This window comes from Callithrix jacchus, chromosome 17, assembly GCF_049354715.1.
Source record: "Callithrix jacchus isolate 240 chromosome 17, calJac240_pri, whole genome shotgun sequence".
In the NCBI taxonomy this organism is placed as follows: Eukaryota; Metazoa; Chordata; class Mammalia; order Primates; family Cebidae; genus Callithrix; species Callithrix jacchus.
In genome coordinates this window covers 75,943,972-75,966,059 of record NC_133518.1, presented here as the reverse complement: position 1 = coordinate 75,966,059, position 22,088 = coordinate 75,943,972, and the positions used below count along the sequence as shown (strand labels likewise).

The following is a 22,088-nucleotide window of genomic DNA, read 5'->3' as shown; positions in this document are numbered from 1 at the left end:
GTTCTCCTGAGCCAATGCTAACTGGTTCTGGCACACCTCTGTGTGTATGTGTATGCGCACGTGCACGCACGTGTGTACATGTGTATGTGTGTACATGCATGTGTGCGTGTGTGCATATGTATACATATGCATGCATGCATGTACATCTCTGTGTATGCATGTATATGTGTGTGTGTATGTGAGTCTGTGTAAATGTGAGCAGCACTCTAGATCTCACCTCTGCCCTTACACACAAAAGCTTTGCTGATCACTAGCCTAGACTCCATCTTGTCTCTGGGGTACCCCTTCCCCATCTCTCTCCACAAGTCAGCCCAGGCAGGCTATCAGTGGTCCCTGAAGACTCCCTGCTCCTGAACTCTTCCTCCCACTTCTGGGCCGGCACAGTTCTGCCTACAGTAACTCCTCCCTCACCACAGGCCCATCTGTGTGGTCCATTAGAAGCCTCCACTCCAGCAGGCCAGGCTGAGGAGAAGGGGCCACAATCCCAGCCTCTCCCCGGGCCCACTTGGGGCCTGAGCAGTGGACAGTAGGAGCCATTTCCTCTCTGCCTGATCCCATGTCTACCTGTAAAAACACACACTCTCATGTCTCACACAACCAGACACTGGCCACCTAAGCCACACAGAGGCTCAACAGGGTACACCCCACCCAGCCTCATCTGCCCCGGGAACTGAATGAAGCAAGACTTACAGGCTGGTCTTTTTGCTTAGGCTGTTTTGGGGGCTCCCGAAGTACTCAAACTTGAGGGAGAAGGGGGTCTGTATTGGAGAGCGATTGGTGAGGATGAGCTGGCGATTCACACGGGTCCTCAGTGGCACCGCTGAGCCGAAGTCCAGGCGGAGCTCCGTTGGGTGGCCTGGCCACTGCTCTGTGCTAAAAACACTGTCCCGTGCCCATTGGTACTGTGTAACATGCCAGCCTTGGCCCTGGCCAGAGAGCCATCTTTGGGCGTGTGCAGAAGCTGCCCAGGCACCTGTTTCATTGAGCTGCCAACCACAGACCACCTTTCCCAGCCGCCCATGATGCTGAGAAAGGCCTCAAACTCTGCACAAACCGTCCCTGGCCAGGAGCAGGCTGGCATGGCTTCCAGTTGCTGGGCCTCATGTGGGCAAGCCCAGGTACCCACAGCCCTGTCCCTTGCCATCTTCTGCCTGGCTGGGCACCATGCCTCCAAGTGTGTGGGGGGAACCATACAGAGGGTAGGGAGGGGGTAAAGGGAACTGTCCCCACAGGAGTGGTGAGTGGCCGCAATAACACCGTGGTGTTTTCCTGGCTGCAGGACTCAGAGGAGCATAGACCCACATGACAGTGCTGGTCCCGGGCGTGGCTGCCTCAGTCCTCAGGCCACTGCCACCCCCAGCCTCTCAGCCCTGTGCTCACCTGCGATTGGAGCTCTCCTCAGAGATGGCGATGGCCACTTGCAGTCCCTGGGGCTTCCCAGAAATGCCCAGAACCAGTGGCTTATTCATGCCTGACACGTGACAAGGGAGGGCCAGATGGGTCAGCTCTTCCTATGAGAAAGCCCGTCCAGGGGTCAGACCAGGGCCAGGAGGTGAGCCCAGATGGTCTTGATGGCAGAGGGAATTGCTGAAGAGGGTTCAACATGAAGCCTTGACCTCTGGCCAGGCTCATCTCTGTAGAAGCTCTCCAGCCCCTCCGGTGAGCCCAGGACGTTGGCCCACCCTCAGCCCCAGGAGGCCTGGCCCTTTCCTCAGGGCTTATGGCTGTCTGAGTCTACCCCAAATATGTGCCTGCATGAAGGGAGACCCTCAGCGAGTCAGAGGGGGCCTCTGGAGCTCACACTTCCTCTGATGAAGCTGCTACCCTCCCTGAGCAAGAGCTGCTCCCTGCCTGGGCCTGCCCTATTATTCCAGAACTCAGGCCGACCAGCCCCATATCGGCCGGTGCGGAATTGAGACCTGAGTCTGCAAGTCGCTGCGAGGAAGAAGTTTCTCTTTCCACAAGAACCACAAAGGGATCACGAGGAAGGGCCCTAGGACTGAGCATCTTCTGCCCTGATGGCCTTCCTCTGGGCAACTCCAGGGGGAAACTGAGCCACCAATTAGTCTCCCCCAGTAGTAACTGGCACAGTGTCTTCTGTGAGCAACAGCTCTGCTTTGGATCTCTGGGCAAATCAGAAAGCTGGGCCCACCTGCGGCCACAGAGAATGGCCTGGGGAGGGCAGGCCAGGCATGGCCAGTGGGTCTCAGGGCACATCCAGGCCTTTTCCAGGTTCTCTGACTGTGTGTCCCTAGGGAGCAGACCCCACAGGGAATGGGGATCCCAGAACCAAATGCAAGATATCTCTTCCCCACCCGTAAGAACCAGCAATGTGGCCTAAGGTAGGGCCTCCCTGGCGGCACAGGTGATACGGTTGGAGGATGCCTTCCCAGTCACTCAGCCCCCACATTTCCTTACTCACCTGGGTATGAGCAGTCAGCTCCAAGCTGAGCTGGCACTCCTCGCTGGGGCCCAGCAGGCCATGGCTGGGGGAGACTGTCACCATGCAGAAATCTGCTTGGTCCCCCAGGAGCTGGCAGACACGAGTGAGCCTGTTGTCACTTACTGAGCTCCCAGAATGGACTAGTGTCCAGACAGTGCTCAGCACTGCTGCATGCAATGCTGGGGACTGGGAGACTGGGACCCACAGCAAAACCAAGAGGGTTGAGTGCTGACTTCTGGTGATAAACCATGGCCCTTTCTCCTCTCCTCCCCAACCCTGGATGGACTTTACCACTTGTTGGGAGGGTTTCTGGACTAAAGACACTGCCCTGGAAGTCCCAGAGGACAGGGAGCAGAGGGCACACCCTCCCGGTGTACACAGATGTGGCCTTATCTCCCACAACACTCAGAGCTCCCTAGTCAGCCACAGGCAGGAACAGCACCACACCTGGGCTCCAACAGCTGCCTGGGCCAGGCATGGGCTATGCTGGCTGGGAGGCTCGAGCTGTGTTCACCAGAAACTCCTTTTGAGCAGGAAACTGGAATTCCCAAAAGGCAAGGCAAGAAAAAGCTGAACCAGATATGCTGCTCCTTTGAGGATATTTTACGTATACTATGGAGCAAGGGACAGGCTGCGGGAGGGAGGCTGAGTATCTCTGTTCTGCGAGGATATTCGGGGGACAGTGCCCCCCAACATGGGCCTCGGTTGCTGAGAACTGCAGACTGCTGTCCGATGCTGTGAGCTTGCCACTCACCTTGCCCCAGTAGAACTGCGTAGGCAGGAGCGTGCCATTGATAAGTGCGATGGTCACCTTCGTGGGCACACCCAGGTAGAGATTTCTAACCTCCACCTGGCTGCTCTGCAGGTACACATGGGGCTTCTGTATCTCAGCATACACGGGAAGGTAGCTGGAACACAAGGAAACAAAAGGCACACTGACCAGAAAAGAAGAAATAAAACTTCCTATTTCTAGATGTCGTGCAGTCTATGTGGAAAATCCCAAGATGTCTATATTTTTAGAAACTCTAGAACTAACGGGCGGCTCCGGCAAAGTTACAGGGTATAAGATCAAAACACAATGATCAACCACATGTGGAACACATGGAAACCAGAATTTAAAATACAGTACCATTTGTAATTGCCCCAAAAGTAGAAATCTCAAAAAAAAAAAAAGTAGAAATCTCGGGTGTAAGAGAAATGGTTGCAAAAACATTCTGGGCTTAATTTGAAGTGGCTTATTTCACTTTTCCTCTGGGCATATTTCAGAGCGATTACTTCCCCTCCCCATGCCACCCTGGCCAAACAAGAGAGAATTTTTTCCAGTCCTCACCATGAGAACCTACTGAGCCCCCAGGATTTTTAAACTCTCAAGCTAGCCTACACTCAGCCACCAGGAATTTGTTGAAGCTGCCATGTAAGTGTTCTTCTGCTTCAGGTAAACTGATCTGTACTTGGTATTTGTCAAAATCTCCAGTTCTGCAGTGGCCACTTGCCTGTAACCTCAACTCTGATTTGTCAAAATCTCCAGGTTCTGTGGTGGCCACTTGCCTGTAACCTCAACTCTGATTTGTCAAAATCTCCAGGTTCTGCGGTGGCCACGTGCCTGTAACCTCAACTCTGAGAGATCTAAGAAAAATCATTGTTTCAGTTTGTTTAGGGTTTTCTTGTTGTGAGAGCAGGAGCTTGATGGGCAACCTCTTTACATGTCTGAATGGCAGAAGGTATTTTGTACATATGATTGATGTTGAAAATCAGTTAAGTAAAGGAGATTATCTTAGATAACCTAGGTGGGCCTGATTCAATCAGTTAAAAAGTCTTTTTTTTTTTTTGAGATGGAGTTTCGCTGTTGTTACCCAGACTGGAGTGCAATGGCATGATCTCAGCTCACAGCAACCTCCGCCTCCTTGGTTCAAGCAATTCTCCTGCCTCAGCCTCCTAAGTAGCTGGGACTACAGGCGTGCATCACCATGCCCAGCTAATTTTTTTTTTTTTTTTTTTTTGAGACGGAGTTTCACTCTTGTTACCCAGGCTTGAGTGCAATGGCGTGATCTCGGCTCACCGCAACCTCCGCCTCCTGGGTTCAGGCAATTCTCCTGCCTCAGCCTCCTGAGTAGCTGGGATTACAGGCATGCGCCACCATGCCCAGCAGCTAATTTTTGTATTTTTAGTAGAGACAGGGTTTCACCTTGTTGACCAGGAGGGTCTCGATCTCTTGACCTCGTGATCCACCTGCCTCGGCCTCCCAAAGTGCTGGGATTATAGGCATGAGCCACTGCGCCCAGTCTTTGTTTTTTTTTGAGACAGAGTCACTCTGTTACCTAGGCTGGAGTGCAGTGGTATGATCTTGGCTCAATGCAACCTCTGCCTCCCACGTTCAAGCAATTCTCCTGTCTCTTGAATAGCCCGGACTACAGGCATGTGCCAACGTGCCAGGCTAGTTTTTGTATTTTTAGCAGAGATGAGGTTTCACTGTGTTGGCCAGGCTGGTCTCAAACACTTGACCTCAAGTGATCCACCCACCTTGCGCTCCAAAAGTGCTGGGATTACAAAGGTGACCTACCATATCTGGCCACTAAAAGGTCTTAGAAGCAGAAATGGGGTTATCCAAAGAAATTCCCTGTGTCTATAATAGCTTCATCTTGTCCCCGAAAGTGCCAGCCTGCCCCTCCTGAAAACCTGCCCTACAGATTTCAGGCTTGTCTAGCTGGTTCCTACAGTTGTGTAAGCTGATTCTTTGTAATAAATTTCTTAATACATTATTAAGAAACAAATCTTAAGCCTTGACAGATACAAACACATCAAGGTAAATTCATATGTAAATGCAAAAGACAGAATAAATGCATTTTTGCTTACTTTTCTATCTGATTTAAAGGGTAACTATATAAACCAATAACTGTAAAACTGTTTTGATGAGCCTATAATGTATAAATATGTAATCTGTGTTACCGTAATAGTTCAAAGGAAGGGGAAAGAATAGAGCTGAGCTGTATTACAGCAACATTTCAGACTACTGAAATTAAGTTGGTGTTAATCTAAACCAGACTGTTTTAAAATTAAGATATTAACTATAAAGCCTTGGACAACCAGTAAGAAAATAACTTTTTAAGAAGTAAAAGAAACATGGAAATTAAAATGGCATACTAGAAAATACCTATCTAACACAGAATAAGGCAATAATGGAGGAACACAGGAACAAAAAGACAAAATACATACAGAAAACAAGTAGCAAAATGGGAGATGTAAGTTCTGTTTTATTAGTACTTACATTAAATATAAATGGAATCCACAATCCAGTCAAATGGCAGAGATTAACAAAATGGATTTTTAAAAAACGATCCAAGTATATGCTGTCTCCAAGAGACACTTTAGATTCAAAGACACAAACAGCTTAAAAGGAAAAGGATGGAAAAATATATACCATGCAAACAGTACCCCAAAGAGAGCTCTAGGAGATATATGAATGTTAGATAAAATAGGCCATAAGACAAAAATTGTTATTAGAGATAAGGAAGGATATTTTATAATTATAAAAGGTCAGTTAGAAAGATATAACAATTATATGGCCGGGCGCGGTGGCTCCCGCCTATAATCCCAGCACTTTGGGAGGCCGAGGTGGGTGGATCACAAGGTCAAGAGATCAAGACCATCCTGGTCAATGAGGTGAAACCCTGTCTCTACTAAAAATTCAAAAATTAGCTGGGCATGGTGGTGCGTGCCTGTAATCCCAGCTACTCGGGAGGCTGAAGTAGGAGAATTGCTTGAACCCAGGAGGTGGAGGCAATGCACCGAGATTGCGCCATTGCACTCCAGCCTGGGTAACAAGAGTGAAATTCCATCTCAAAAAAAAAAAAGAAAGAAAGAAAGATATAACAATTATAAATGTGTATGTATCTAACAAAAGCACCTCAAAATACACGAAGCAAAAACTTAGAAAATTAAAGGAGAAATCAACAATTCCACTTCAACAGCTCACTTTTAATGATGTAAAAACAACTAACCAGAAGATAAACACTGAAATAGAAGATTTAAACAACACTAAACACCAAACAGAACAGACCACACTCTACACAATGGCAGCAGAATATATATTTTTCTCAAGCGTGCAAGAAATGTTCTCCAGAATAGACCAAAAAACAAGCCTCAATACGTTTTAAAGGACTATAATTATATAGAGTGGGCTCTCCAAAAATAGAATGAGATTAGAAATCAACAACAGAAAGAAATTTGTGAAACAAAAGTATGTGCAAATTAAACACACTCATAAACAAGCCAGACAAGAAACCACAAGAAAAACTGGAAAATACTTTTACACCAATGAAAATGAAAACATGATATATGAGAAGTTATAGGATGCAGCAGTGCTTAGGAAAATTTATATTTGTAAATACATTTTCTTCAAAGGAAAGAAAGAAAAGATTGTAAATAAAAAACCTAAACTTTCATCTTAAGAAACTAGAAAAAGAAGAGCAAACTAAACCCAAAGCAAGCAGAAGGGCAGAAACGACCAAGACTAGGGCAGAGTGAAACAGAATAGAAAACAGAAAAATGTGACAGAAAATCCACAAAAGCAAAATCTGGTTCTTTGAAAATATCAACAACATTGATAAACCTTTAGCTAGACTGACCAAGAAAAATTTGATCAAGACTCAAATGAGAGAAATCAGGAATGAAAGTGGGGACATCACTACTGATCATGCGGAAATAAAAATAACTATGAGAAAACAGCACTACAGCATAAAAAGAAAAAACAGAAAAGAAAAAAGAACACCACTGACAACCGTGTCCCAACAAACGACATTGGCCGCTCGGCAATCTATACACGTAACACAATTGCACATGTACCCCATACATTTGTACAAGTAATAAAGATTAAAACTGAAAATTAAGGATTGGGCTGCCACAGTATTTGCCCCCACTGAAGACTGTGGGTGTCACGCTGGAGAGAGGCCAGGGCAGAGCCTGCAGTAACACTGGATGTCTCAACTGTCACAAAGACAACCAAAAATACCCCAGTCGTTCACTCTTACTTCTGAATGAGCACACAGAACAGTTTGTGTAGCTGGCAGCTGTGGGTTCCCTCCACTGTTTGTCTAGGGCTGTTTCCCCAAAGTTCCCTTTCTCTGATGGATCCAGGCTAGCTGTATTCTCTGAGGGTGGTGACTCACATGTACTCACCCCTCAGAAGAGGGGTGCTCTCCACATCTACCCCCTTCTACTTGAAGAAACTTATACCACAAGCTCCGTATGCAAATCAACTTCCTGCTCCATTCAGAAACAGGACTGGACAGGCGAGGATTGCTAGAAACAGAAGAAAACTCCAAAAGTAAAGGAGAGGCCGAGCGCAGCGCTCACGCCTGTAATCCTAATACTTTGCCAGGCTGAGGCGGGCGGATCACGAGGTCAAGAGATCCACACCATCCTGGCCAACATGGTGAAACCCTGTCTCTACTAAAAATATAAAAATTAGCTGGGTGTCGTGGTGTACACCTGTAGTCCCAGCTACTCGGGAAACTGAGGCAGGAGAATCACTGAACCTGGGAAGCGGAGGTTGCGGTAAGCTGAGATCACACCATCGCACTCCGGCCTGGATAACAAGAGGGAAATTCTGTCTTTAAAAAAAAAAAAAAGAAAAAAGTAAAGAAGAAATCCAACATCTGAGAAAACAGAAATTAGTTTTCTCAGGGGAATCTGAGAGACTTTTGCATTGATAAGACAATAAGAGATTGCTACAGAAAAGGAAACACCCAAGAACAACAAAGCTTGAAATATAAAAATGTGATTGCCTCTTCCGGAGGCAGATGCTCCCCTTTGCCCAGCAGGGGAAGGGGCGGGTACACAACCCACACGAGAGCAATCGGGGCCTATCTCTGGAAAGAGCCACATTCGCTTTAAGAGGTTGTTAGGCTGAGTGCGTCAGCCTGGAGCGTTAAGTGGCCTCTCCCCAGGGCACAGTGCTAAGGGCCCTTGTCACCAGAGGAGAGAAAGGCCCATAAAGAAAGAAGCAGAGGTGAGGGGTGGGGCTGGGGTGGATGGAGCGGGGCGGGGAGGGTAGAGAAAGAGAGAAAGCAGAAGACCAGGCAAAGGGAAAGGGTTGGGCCCTTGGATTCGGCAAGGCGGGAATGCCCCGTTACGTGAGCCACTGCTGCTCCTTTTTTGCCTAAGTTGGTAATGTCTGTGTTTCCATCACTTGCTACTATAAACATTCTGAATAATACAAGGTCCTTTCAGAAGAACAGAGACAGAAAAGGAAAGGGAATATGCAAAGATGAAATAGAAAGCCCTTCCCCTGAGCTGCAGGCAGACTTAGCCTTCACCTCTGACACCCAGAGAGCACCTTGCACCAGCGCAAAGACTCATACCTAGACCTGTATTTGTTATCACAGGAGAGGACAACTGAACTGTCAGATGGTCAAGTATACAAAGCCCCATGGCATCTGTCATGGTGAGAGTGTGGGGCAGTGGCTAGTCTCACACACTGTAGGTGGAAGTATAAAATGACACAATCTTTTTGGAGGATAATTCAAGAGCATCCATAAAGATCTAAATGTTCTTACAATGAAACACCAAATATATGCAAAAATGAGTATAAAACATACACGCAGCGTAAACATATATATAGTTTAACAAATAATAAAACAACATCTATGTACTACCTCTGCACAACTTTAGAAACAAAATATTATCACCAGCCAGCTTAAGAGAATAAATATTTTATTTGAAAATAATTTGGGAAGGAGTGGGGAGAAGCAGATAGGGTTATATGGATGAAACAGTACTTGCAGTGAGTTGACAATTATTGAAGGGAGGAATGAGTACATGGGGGCTTATTATACTGTTCTCTGTTTTTATACATGTGAGAAGTTTTCCACTAGAAAGAAAGAGAGGAGGAAGGAAATGGGGGAGGGGAGGGAGAATGAAAAAGAAAAAACAAAGGAATTGTACGAAGACCTTTGAAACCTCTAGCATGTTCCTTCCAGAAAACAATCGTATGTGCTTATTTTAAATATGTCATGCCCTTTTTGTGTCCATTCTCCTAGGGACAATGGCTGTTTCTAGCTTTTCCTGTAGGGAGAGTCCAAGCTGAGCATTCCTACATGAGCACACATCGTCCACTGTGCACGGAAAAGGGTTTCCCTGGGAGTATAACCCGAAAGGCAAACACTAGGAACGCTAAAGGAGTTTCCAAAGTGGTTATACTGCTTTACATCCCTTCAGGACACACACCCCGGAAAGATACACGCATAGCATTATCGGCGGGTCATCTCTAAGGAAGGGATTATGGGTCATCTTAAGTTTCTTTTCTGTAATGTACACATTTTATAGAATGCAAATTTTCTGGAGTCAATAGTTTTAAATCCAGAACACCTCTAGAAAAATACATAACATAGATAAATACACCGCAAAGATGCACAGTTTGTTGTTGCGGCTCTTCCCACTGTCCCCTTACCTCCAGGCTCCATTTTCCACCTCCAGCTCCAGGACAGTGTGCAGATGCTGGCAATGCAGGGCCTCGAAGGTTATGTCCACCCTGCACTCCCCTAGAGGGTGAAGCTGGCCACTCGAAGGCTCAATGCCGAAGGGAGAAGCCTGCTCCAGAGAACATTCGGGAGGATGAGCACTGAGGACACTTGGAATCGCAGAGGAACTGGGGGCTGGCCGCATCCAACCAAGGTCGCCCCTAAGCCACCCCAGCTTTTTTCTGGATCTGGGATCCAGAAAGAGGCAAGCAGGTGCGGGACCACAGTCACAAGAGACTCAGGATTAAGAGCATACAAACCGAGTCTCCAAGTAAAGGACACAAGTCAGAGGTCCCCATGCCCTGGCCCAGATCTGAGAGACAGAAGGTGGAGGGAGGTACTGCAGGGAAAACGGGGAGAGCTAGAGAGTCAGAGGTGAGCTGGTGAGCCAAGCTAGTGGGGTGGCCCTCTGAGCAGCTGCCACTGAGGAAAGCCACCAGGTCACTAGATTAGGGGAGGGAGAGTCTGCTGTGCACAGAATTCTCTTTTGCACCCAGGTGGTCTTTCCCCCACCCCCTCCTCCTGCCCCCCACTGCAGGTTTGGCCTCATTTTCCCCCAGGTCTGCCCCTCCTCCCATGCCAGGCACACACACAAAGGGAGAGGGGAAGGGAAAGAACAGGAAGAAGTGTCTGCCTCTGGGGAGGGCTCTTTACAGTCCATTCTTCCTGCCCTGACAGAGAGGACACTTGCCCCTGTAAGGAAGGAGCACGTTCCTCATGTGCACCTCCCTTGGAGCCCTGAAGCTCTGAGGGTGGCTGTAGTCTGGGGTTAGGTTTCAGTAACTCTGTGTCCCCTAATCTGAGAGCATCTAACAAACCCCAAATCCCAACATTGTTTTTGAGAGTTCAAAAGAATAGAGTACAGAGAACTGTAGAGACGGGATTCCCACCGGCTTACTTATGACATAAATCTTACAATACTATAACACTGACAGTTATTTCCATGATAAAACATGTTATTCTTCACAGTGGGAGAACAGCACAGACTGGAAATGAGAGAAGAGGGATGAGCTGTGATGCCGCTACCCATCAGCCATGCAACCCTAGGGAAGCCCTGTCCCTTCCAGACTCTCCTCTGTCAACTGAGGACTGAGGAGGCTCACTGAGGTCTGTACGCTTCCAGCTGTGCTCTGGAAAATCCCTGGAGATCCCTGGCAGTGCAGGGGACTGGAATGTCGGGAGAAGCCTGATGGGGCAGAGGTGCCTAACAAGGGGGTCTCTGGGTGACTGGAGCAGTCACACTATTCTATGTACTGGGTGTTTGTATGAGGTTTCATTTGAAGAAAGGGTTCTTGGCTAAATATAACGTGGACACTAAAGATACTGATGTCACCCTGCCCGCAGCCCCATCCCAGCCTGAGCCCCAGCCTTAGTCTTTTGTGGTTTCAAGATCCATGGTGGGAGACCAGTGAGTCCTGGGAGGGAAAACATTGAACTCCAAGCCCGTGTAACAGGTACATGACAGTGGCATTGGCAATCGGATGCATACTGTCATAACTTCTAGGTTTCACAGTGCCCAGCTACAGGCCTCCCCAGAGTGGAAAGTCAAGTCCACTTTCCCGGAGAAAGGGAACGTGCTCTAACAAATAAGGTGTACGTGTGGCTTGGACTGTCTTCCCTGGGCTCCTGAATACAGGAGGAAAGGTGTGCGGTATTCTGACTCAGAGGGCAAGTGGGTGAGTAGGATGGGGACGCTGCTGGGAAGCAGCCAGAGGGAGGGTGCGGTCACCAAACAGACACGGCCAGGGTCTCACAGGTGCAGTGCAGCAGGGAGCCACAGCCATGCCATGGTGAAGGGGCAACCTACCACTCACTGCAGCGCTTTGCAAATAGCTGGTGCTTTGTGTGACTTTGTTTTGCTCCAGATCCATTGCATTTAAATATGACTATGATAATACTTAGCTGCTTTTTTTCCACTTTTATAGTAAAAACAAAAGTGCTATTTGAGCGGAAATGAATCTTGAATTTTCTTTTTGTAGCCTTGGGTTTGGGCCACCAGCCTGTGAGCAGATGCCACCTGGTAGCAGATCCCTGGGAAGATTGGAACCTTCCAGAGAGTGGGACAGAGGTGGGAATGTGGCCGGAGCAGCAGCTGCCTTGGAGGCTTCCTGCCCAACCTAGCTGCCCGTTGCTTCCTGCCTCAGCCGGCTCTGATGAGGAGAAGCCATACCCTATTTCTGAATCGGATGGTGGAGAAGGGCACAGGAAACACTGCTGTGGGGGCACATCTGGCTGCATCTCCTCAGCCATGGGGAGAACCGGAGGCACCGCCAGGCCGAAGTCACCGGGCAGGCTTTTCCTCCCCAGCCTCAAAGCTCTGATCTAAACGCACCAGGGCAAATTGCAGCAGGGCAAGTTAAACGGGCTCATTGTGGGGGCACCAGAGGACCCAGCAATGCCCAACTTACATCCTCAGGCCTTTCTCGGAGGCAGACTGGGCTCTCCTTCATGCACCACGTGGCTGGGAGAGGGCTGACGTTCTGGATCTGGATGGTGTTTGTGGCCTTCTGTCCCAGGCGGAGCAGACCAAACTGAAGGGCTGAGACGTTGATGATGAGGGCAGGCCCCTGAGACACCCAGAGGGCCTGTCACTGGGCCACCAGGGGATGGCTCTGTGTCCCAACCCTGCCACCTCCCTGGGCCCACCCTGCTCCCAGCTCCACCTGCAGCACCTTAAAGGCTGCCTCAATGTGTAACACCACTGGCGAGGGCGAGTCTTCGATTTCACACAGCAGGTCCTGGCTTGTGGGGCCCGGGACACCCCCAGTAAAGTTCAACTCGAAATCCTCGACTTCACTGGGCTCTGAGAGAGAGAGGGAAGGGAGAGGTGGAGAGGAGAAGCAAAGGCGTCTCCTCCTGTGGCTGGGCGCAGACACCTGGCTTGCGTGGGCCTCTCATCTGCCTCCCATCCCAGGCCTCGGCTGGAGGAGTCACAGGCCTCCAGAGCCCTGCACAGGCCCCTTTCACTCTGGAGATTTCCTCCCGAGCCAGCCCGAGGCAGGCCACAAGCCTCCTGCCGCCCCCAGGGCACCTATGACCCCCGTGCAGGGCTCCACTTCGATGATGTGGCAGTTGCTGATCTTCCCCCACAGGTATCTGATGGGTGACCTGCTGTTGTTCCACATCTGAAAGACACACGGAGACCAGGCTGCCTGTTTACTGCCCCTTCATGTCCACTCTGTAGGATCGTGGGCTCGTGAAGGTCCCCATGACACCTCCCGGCTAGCTCCCGGCCACCCAAAGCCATGGGCTTCCCAACCAGAAAGCACCCCCCCTCCACCCTGCAATGCATGTGGCTGTCGTATTCTGCCAAGGAGGGGAATGGGTTCCACAGTCCTAACTTTCAGAGGATTCTGGGAGGCTGATAAAATGACAGCCATGCCTGGTCTATGCATCTGTGCACGTCAAGTTGGGTTCAAGGCCCCAGGAATGGCTCAGCCTCCATGCAGTGGCTGCTGCCATCCGCCCCTCCTGAGGCATCCTCCCTACACTGACACCCGTGTCAGCACTGCCTCGGCCAGCCCAGGCAGGGGAGAGACAACGACCTACCTTAAACGGCTTCTTCACGTTTATGCCAATGTAGTTCTCCCCCGGGATGATGAGGGCATATGGCTCTAAGAGGACCTGGAAAGGTTCTACCGAGCCTTTCACCTCGATTTCCAGGACAATCACATCATCCACAGAGTAGGAGGCACGTCCCAGGTTCTCCGCTTTGGAACTAAACGCAAAGCCATGGTGAGCTAGGAGCCGGCACGCCTGCGAGCACATCCCAGCCTGTCCCTGCCCCTGGCCCACGTTTGGCCTTGTAAAAAGAAAACACTGCCTAGCTCACAGCTCCAGAGCCCCCTAAATCAGAGGCATTAGCCAGTGCCCAAAAGGTGACAAATACCTATGGCTGTGACAGTGGTTTAGCCTAAGGCCTGGGACAGGGGCACTGCCCTGCTGCCTCCAGGGACCACTCTGCAACCCTCCAGCCTGGGATCTCTGCACCAAGCAGACTGGGGTGCCAGCCTGAAGGTTTACACCGTGGGCCAAACCCTTCCTCCCACACTCACCACCACTGGGGCCCCCCATAGTTTGGCTGCCCGAGAGCAGCCATGGGCCTGGGTTGCGGCTCCCAAATTCCTGAGGTGGCCTCAAAGCTAGTTTAGTGTGCTGAGCCCCTTGCAGGGCTGGGTTGCCAAGGCGAGGCAAAACAATGCTCCTGCTCCCCGAAGACTGCCAGCTGCCCACTCCCCTTGCCTGATACCTTCCCTAGGAGAATCCCCAAGGTGGGGGAAGGCCCAGCTGCCCTTCTCATCTGGGGCCCAGTTCCTCTTACCTCACGGGCTCTGGGACTTCCTCTAGCACCATCTGGAGCACACTGTGAAAGTCCCTCAGCTGCAAGGCAAACACAGTGACCTGAAAACGCAGCTGCGCCTCAGCAGGTTGTCCTGGAGGAGGCGGGCATGGCAGCAATTCTCCCTCCCTGAGCCTGGCCACCATGAGGACCTTCTGAAAACCTGGGATGCTTCCCTGCTGCCTCTTTCCCTCCCTAGGAAAAGTGAAGTTGCTGCCAGAACATGAGCCAGCACTCAGGGGCCTGTCTCAGCTGGGCCTGGGGCAAGAAGGAAAGGAGAAGCCTTCCTGATGCTGACACTGCCCCTCAAGTGTCTGACGCGACCACACCCTCCCAGGACAGACACAGGTGGCTGCATGCTGGGTCCAGACGCAGACCCACTCACCTTAGCCCCAAACCCATTAACACCGGCCCCGGAGCATCCTTTTCATGCCCAGCTGGAATTCCCCTCCAGCCTGCCATGGCTCCCGGGGCTTCCCTCCACGCTGGGCCGGCGCTGTGCTAACCTGGCTCTCAGGGCCCCCTGCCTCACACTCTGTGTGGTATGGGTGCTGTGGTATGGGTGGGGATGGTAACGTTTTTTGCCATAGTAGACATGTGGGAGACACCCAGAGCTGAGGGCACCAGCCCAGGGTCTGGCTGCACATGGGGCAAGTCTGGGATCAGGACCAGGCACAGTGAGCTGCTTTGCCCCCGCACACCAGTGGTGCACGCCGGCCCCTCAGCCAAGTGCCAGCCTGGGCAGGATGGCACCTCGGCGGGTCCAGCTGTGGCTTCAGCGTGATTGAAGAACACAGGTGGGGGACGTCTAAGGACATGATCCAACCATGTGTGGCTGACACTGAGATGACACTGTCTGTACCTCATGCGGAGAAAAGCTCAGGATGAACTCGTGGTCTGTGTGAGGGCTGAGAACCCCCTTTCTGGGCATGATGGAGAAGGCGGTCTCCCTGTCGGGGTGGCACTTGATGCTGTCCATGCTGTACGTTTCTCCAGGCATGAGGGGCTGCAGGTTGGGCTTCATGATCTGCCAGTGGAAGGCCAGCTCCACGTGCCTGTGGCGGCAATGCATCCAAGGCCATGGCCCAGTTCTGCTGGGACCAGTCCCCCACCCCAGGCCTCCCTGCCCTGTGCCAGAAGGGAGCTGAAAAGGACTAGGAAGAGGAAGAGACCAGGTCAGTCTTCATGCCCTTCCAATAGAGGAGCCTGGGGGCGGAGGGGCCGGGTGAGGGCAGCAGGTGGGAGAGGGAATCTGAGAGAGAGACAATGTCCAAGAGCCCCTCGCTTCCCACCCATGGCAGCTGAAGGGTGGACCTACCATGACTCAGGGGACATGGTAAGTCAGGAAATCATGCTCCAAGCATCAAAGTGGACGAGTCCAGGCATCACCCTGCAGTGTCTCCCCCACATGAGTTTCCACGGTTTGCTGCGTCAACCCCACCCCTGCCCTCCGCCTTTCCTGCTATGGGCTCCCAGCAAAGCTGTGTCCAGGAATGTGTGTGCCCACTGGCTGCCAACAGGAACAGTGGTAACTCCACAGCATGAGGGGCAGGACTTGCAGCTACCTGGGGGAGGGGGTGACAGAGTCCTGTGTAAGGCCTGGGGTCCCCCGGGCAGCCCTGGTTGGGAGGCTCTCTGAGACCTGTCCTGGTGTCCTGGTGGTGCTCAGAGGCGGGTCAGGAGAGTGCAACCCACAGACTATAGTCTGCCTGCCCCTGGGGAGTGGATGGCTTCCCCTGCACAGGCAGGGTATGTCCTCTACGGGAAGCTGAGGCTGGCTAGGGATGGTCCAGGATGGTTTGGAGCAGCACCGTCTAACAGAGCTTCCTGCAGGGATGGAGGTCTTGTACCTCTATGCTGTCCAATATCATAGCCACTAGCTACATGTGGCTGTTGAGGACTTAAAATGTGGCTGATGCCACTGAGGAAGTAAGCTCTTAATTTTAATTGATTTCAATTTAGATAGCCAAGAGCAGCTACTGGTTTCCATGATGGACTGTGTAAATCTGGATCCTTCAGTCAAATCTGGATATCCATTCTGTGTCCAGACTTCCCCAGGCCCTTGGAAGGACCTCCTGCCTCACTGGGACTCAGGGCCAGGTAAGCAAGGAGGAAGGTTGGGTGCTGGGGCACACACAGGGGCTACCCACGTAGCGTTTCTAATAACCAGCTGCTTCCTAGCTGTGGACAGAAGGTTTTCAGGCTCAAATCGTATGAAGTGCTGGGCTGTTAAGTCTGTGAGCTCTCCAGGGTCCGGTTGACTTTTTTCACCAGAAATATAGATCAGATCCAAAGCAATCAGCTGCCCAATTCCTGCCAAAGTGGGGTAAGTGAAGTCAGTGAAGGCTCCCTATGGCTGGAACCAGGCCAAGGCTGCTGTAGGATCCTTGCCACCAACTGCATGCAGCTGGCCTTGACCATGATCCCTGCAAGCTCACACGGGAGGGAAAAGGGGGATGTCTGCATACAGGTTAGTCCTCACATCTGTGAAGACCAAAAGGAGGTGACTTTGAGAACCCAGCATAGAGCAGGAGCTCAGTTAATGAGGAAGGCAGAGAAGAAGGGAAGAAAGGAGGGAGGAAAGGAGGAAAGAGGGAAGGAAGGAGGCAAGAAAGGAGGGAGGAAAGGAAAGAGGGAAGGAAGGAGGGAAGAAAGGAGGGAGGGAAGGAGGAAAAGAGGGAAGGAAGGATGGAGAAAGGGTGGAAGAAAGGAGGGATGGAAGAAGGAAGGGAGAGAGGGAGGAAGGAAGAAGGAAGGGAGGAAGAAAGAAGGGAGGACGGACGGGAGAGAGGGAGGGAGGAAGGAGGGATGGAGGAAGGAAGAGAGTGAGGGAGGAATGGAGGAGGGATGGAGGAAGGAGGGAGGAAGGGAGGCAGGGAGGGGCATTTTATGATGATTCCCAGGATGCCTCTTCTAACCCTACAGAAACCTAGAGGTGCCTCTGGCTATTTACGTGTGAGTCACTGGCAATCCCCCAAAGGGGATCAAAGTGAGTTTCAAAATGAAACCATGAAAGATTTCACCCCAGATTTCCATCTGTCTCTTGCTAGAAGGCTCCTTGGACTGTCTCGGAGACTACACTGGCTTGGGTCTCCAAGGTCAGACCAGAGCGAGGGGCCCAAAACTAGACCCTGGCACCTGGAGGCTGCAGCATTCTGTGTGCTCCTGACACGGAGAGAGCGCAGCTGGGCTGCTGCCAATGCTAGTGTGGTCAGGGACCCCTGGAGTGGGGCAGTCCAGCCCTGCCCCGGGAGCGCGCTCAAGCCCACCTAAAATCACCAGCTCCTTTGCCTGGCAGTTGTCGCACACGATGATGAAGGTCTGCTCTGCCTTTCCTAGGCTCTCTGGGAAAAACCAAACCTGGGGAGAGAAGGGTTGTTCTGCAGCACATCCCGTCAAAGGGCTCCCACCCTCCTCCTCTCACAGACACCCCTCCCTTTGCTCTTGACTCTGCTCCCCTCCCTGCCACTTCCCACCTTACTCCTGAGGCCAAGCGTTTCAGCCTCGCTCCACCCCAGAGTAAATTAGGGAGCAAGATGAAAGGACATGAAGAGATTCACAGAGACCAAGATACAATGGCCCTTAAATGAATGACAACACATACCCCCATTCATAATAAGAGAAACGTCAATGGAAACCACCCAGAAGAGGCTTTTCACCCTCATACCGGCAAAGAGCAGAGTGAGCTGTCGTTAAGTGCAGTGATTTGCTTTCTAATGTTTTCTGCAATTCCCCAAACCGCAGCCGCAGTAACTGCCATTCCACTCTGCTTTTATGAGTTCAGTATTTGAGGGTCCAGCCTACGGGTGAGGTAGTGCAGTATTCATCGTCTGCTGTGCTTGGCTTCACATAATGTCCTCCTGACTTCTCCACGTTGTTGTAGACGACAGGGTTTCCTGCTTTTGCAAGTCTATTATTCCACTGTGTACACACACGTCATTTTCTTTTCTTTTTTTTTTGAGATGGAGTTTTGCTATTGTTACCCAGGCTGGAGTGCAATGGCGTGATCTCGGCTGGCCGCAAACTCTGCCTCCTGGGTTCAGGCAATTCTCCTCCTGCCTCAGTTTCCTGAGTAGCTGGGATTACAGGCACACGCCACCATGCCCAGCTAATTTTTTGGTATTTTTAGTAGAGACGGGGTTTCACCATGTTGACCAGGATGGTCTTGATCTCTTGACCTCGTGATCCACCCTCCTCGGCCTCCCAAAGTGCTGGGATTACAGGCTTGAGCCACCGTGCCCGGCTCAACATCATTTTCTTTATCCATCTATTGATAAGACACTTAGGGTGATTCCGAAGCGTGCCTATTGTGAATGATGGTGCGGTGAACATGGGAATGCGGGTGTCTTTTAAATGGTATCTTTTGAGCCCAGGAGTTAAGAGGCTGCAGTGAGCAGTGATCACACCACTGCACTCCAGCCAGGTCTCATTTGTGGACATACCCAGTAGTAGGACTGCTGAATCATATAGTCGTTCTATTTTCATTTTTTGAGGGAACTCGATATTATTTTCCATCACGGCTCTACCAATGTACATTCCCATCAACAGTGGGCAAGGGTGCCCTTTCCTCTACATCCTCGCCAACACGTGCCTTTCATGTTTCTGATAATAGCCATTCTATTGGGTGCCAGGTGAGAGCTCACTGTGACTTTACTTTGCATTTCCCTGATGATTAGTGATGTTGAGAATGTTTTTATACACTCATTGGCCACTTATATGTCTTCTTTTGAGGAATGTCTATTTGGTCTTCTGCCCATTAAAAAAATCAGATTATTTTCTTTTTTTCTTTTCTCTTTTTTTAGACGGAGTCTTGCTCTGTCACCAGGCCAGAGTGCAGTGGCACGATCTTGGCTCACTGCAACCTCCACTTCCCGGGTTCAAGCAATTCTCCTTCCTCAGGCTCCCAAGCAGCTGGGACTACAGGCATGCGCCACCACACCCAGCTAATTTTTTGTATTTTTAGTAGAGACAGGGTTTCACCATATTGGCCAGGCTGGTCTTGAATTCCTGACCTCAGGTGATCCACCTGCCTCGGCCTCCCAAAGTCCTGGGGTTACAGGTGTGAGCCACCACACCCAGCCCAGGTTATTTGTTCTCCTGCTATTAAGTTCCTTATATATTTTGGGAATTAACTGCTTATCAGATGTATGACACGATTTTCTCCCATTTCACAGACTCTCTCTTCACTCTTGCTGGTTTCCTTTCCTGTGTAGATGCTTTTCAGTCTGAGGAAATCCCATTTGTCTACCCATGTTTGCTTTTTCGTCTGTTTCGTTTTTTGAGATAGGGTCTTGTCCTGCACCCAGGCTGCAGTGCAGTGGTGTGATCGCTGTTCACTGCAGCCTCTAACACCTGGGCTCAAGCATCCTCCCACTTCAGCTTCCCAAGTAGCTGGGACCACAGGCACATGCCACCACACCTGGCTAGTTTTTTTTATTTTTATTTTTTTATTTTTTGAGATAGAGTCTTGCTTTGTCACCCAGGCTGGAGTGCAGTAGTGTGATCTCAGCTCACTGCAGCCTCTGCCTCCTGGGTTCACTCTCCTGAGTAGCTGGGATTACAGGCACATGCTATCATGCCTGACTAATTTTTTTGTATGTTTAGTAGAGACACTGTTTTACCATGTTAGCCAGGATGGTCTTAATCTCCTAACATCGTGATCTGCCCGCCTCAGCCTCCCAAAGTGCTGGGATTACACGCATGAGCCACCAGGCCAGGCTGTTTTTTACATTTTTTATAGAGATGGGGTCTCCTTATATTGCCCAGGCTGGTCTCAAACTCCTGGGCTCAAGCGGTCCTCCCGCCATAAAATCCTGAGCCACCATACCTGGCCCCTATTTTCACTTTTGTTGCCAGTGCTTTTGAGATCATATCCAAAAAAATCATAGCCTAGACCGATGTCACAGAGATTTCCCGTATGTTTTCTTCTAGTAGTTTTTTTTTTATTGCATTTTAGGTTTTGGGGTACATGTGAAGAACATGCAAGATTGTTGCATAGGTACAAACATGGCGGTGTGATTTGCTGCCTTCCTCCCCGTCACCTATATCTGGCATTTCTCCCCATGCTATCTCTCTCTTCTAGTAGTTTTACATTTCCAAGTCTTATATTTAAATCCTTAATCCATAATTTTTTTTTTTTTTTTTTTTTTTGAGACGGAGTTTCACTCTTTTCACCCAGGCTGGAGTGCAATGGCGTGATCTCGGCTCACTACAACCTCCGCCTCCTGGGTTTAGGCAATTCTCCTGCCTCAGCCTCCTGAGTAGCTGGGATTACAGGCACGTGCCACCGTGCCCAGCTAATTTTTTGTATTTTTAGTAGAGACAGGGTTTCACCATGTTGACCAGAATGGTCTTGATCTCTTGACCTCATGATCCACCCGCCTTGGCCTCCCAAAGTGCTGGGATTACAGGCTTCAGCCACCGTGCCTGGCCAAGTTAATTTTTATATATGGTGAGAGATACGGATCTAGTTTCATTCTAATAAATGCAATGATATTTTGTCTTATTTTCAAAATAATCTAGAAGAGCAGGGTGGGGATTAGCTGAGGGAAATGGAGGGGTATAGATGTAGTAAGATTGGCCAAGAGTTGATAATTGCCGAAGACAGTAATGAATACATGGGTGATCATTATTTCCTCTATGTTTGTGCGTGTTTTTATATACAATGTCCATGAACAGTTTTTAGGTTTGATAATATACTGTACTGGCAAAGGTGTTAGGAAACAGACACCCTTACATATTGCTGTTGAAAGCTTAAACTGGTACAACCCACATGGTAAGGGTTTTGGCAACATGCATTACAATTACAAGAGCACCAGGCCCTTCCAGGACTGTATCCTGTGGGTACACACATCCTTAGATAGAGTGATGATGTGTAATTTATACATAATTGGTAGCCAGAGATCAAAAAAAAAAAATCTTCATGTCCATCAGCAGGAGCCTGCTGAACTAAATTATGGCCCATTCACACAATAGGATACTATGCAGTTATTAAAACATATGAGAATGATCTCTAAGATATAGGGTTAAGTAGAAAACACATGGCAAAGAACAGAGTATAGAGTGGGCAACTCGCCGTGTGAAGGAAAGAAATGCACATGGGGGAAAAACCCAGAGAAGTTGCTTATTGAGGCACAGACTGTCTCTGGAAGGGCACTCAGAAAACTGGTCAGGTGTGGCTCTGGATGGCTGAGGAACTGGGGTGAAAGGGAGCATTTCACTGTTTACCTATTTGCATTTCTGAATGTTTTATTACTATTCATTTTTAGATGCAGGGCTTCACTCTGTCACCCAGGCTGGAGTACAGTGGCTCAATCACAGCTCACTGTAACCTCAAACTCCTGGCCTCAGGTGATCCTCCTATCTTAGCCTCCAGAAGTGCTGAGATCATAGGTGTGAGCCACTACACCTGGCGCTTTTGAATGTATTTTTACTTTAAAAGTCGTTTATACAGACAGGATGCCACTGTGTTTCCCAGGCTGGTCTTTAACTCCCAGACTCAAGCAGTTCTCCTGCTTTAGCCTCCCAAAGTGCTAGGAGTACAGACCTGAGCCACTGCACCCAACCTCTCTTTTGAAGTTTTAATCATGCAAATGTATTTCTTATTTAGAACTATGAATACATTTTTAAATAAAAATACCCCAAACAATCAATAAACAAAACACGCAAGAAATGCAAAGGGGAAAGAAAGCCTCCCCTGACTCCCTCGCTGCCCCCCTAAGAGTCCTGCTGCTACCCTCTTCCTTTACTTGGAGATCCCAGGAGGACGGGATGAGGGGGCTGTCTGGAG

The 22,088-nt window shown here is 49.9% G+C and overlaps 1 protein-coding gene across 12 annotated transcripts in view; it reads right to left on the bottom strand.

The window, feature by feature from the left end:
• DLEC1 (DLEC1 cilia and flagella associated protein) overlaps positions 1–22,088 on the bottom strand; it is a 72,386-nt gene that overhangs the window by 14,835 nt on the left and 35,463 nt on the right. For all 12 annotated transcript variants that reach the window (XR_004736027.3, XR_013528744.1, XR_013528743.1 and 9 more), the window contains 13 exons: positions 17,569–17,659; positions 16,450–16,612; positions 15,162–15,354; positions 14,282–14,340; positions 13,510–13,678; positions 12,992–13,085; positions 12,633–12,763; positions 12,369–12,527; positions 9,891–10,030; positions 3,198–3,351; positions 2,423–2,533; positions 1,381–1,511; positions 691–882 (listed from right to left, as the gene is read on the bottom strand). Coding sequence is in view for 9 of the 12 variants with exons in the window: in XM_078354638.1 (XP_078210764.1) it covers positions 691–882; positions 1,381–1,511; positions 2,423–2,533; positions 3,198–3,351; positions 9,891–10,030; positions 12,369–12,527; positions 12,633–12,763; positions 12,992–13,085; positions 13,510–13,678; positions 14,282–14,340; positions 15,162–15,354; positions 16,450–16,612; positions 17,569–17,659 (1,787 nt within the window). In the remaining 3 variants the exon portion in view is untranslated. The remainder of the gene's footprint in view (positions 1–690; positions 883–1,380; positions 1,512–2,422; positions 2,534–3,197; positions 3,352–9,890; positions 10,031–12,368; positions 12,528–12,632; positions 12,764–12,991; positions 13,086–13,509; positions 13,679–14,281; positions 14,341–15,161; positions 15,355–16,449; positions 16,613–17,568; positions 17,660–22,088) is intronic.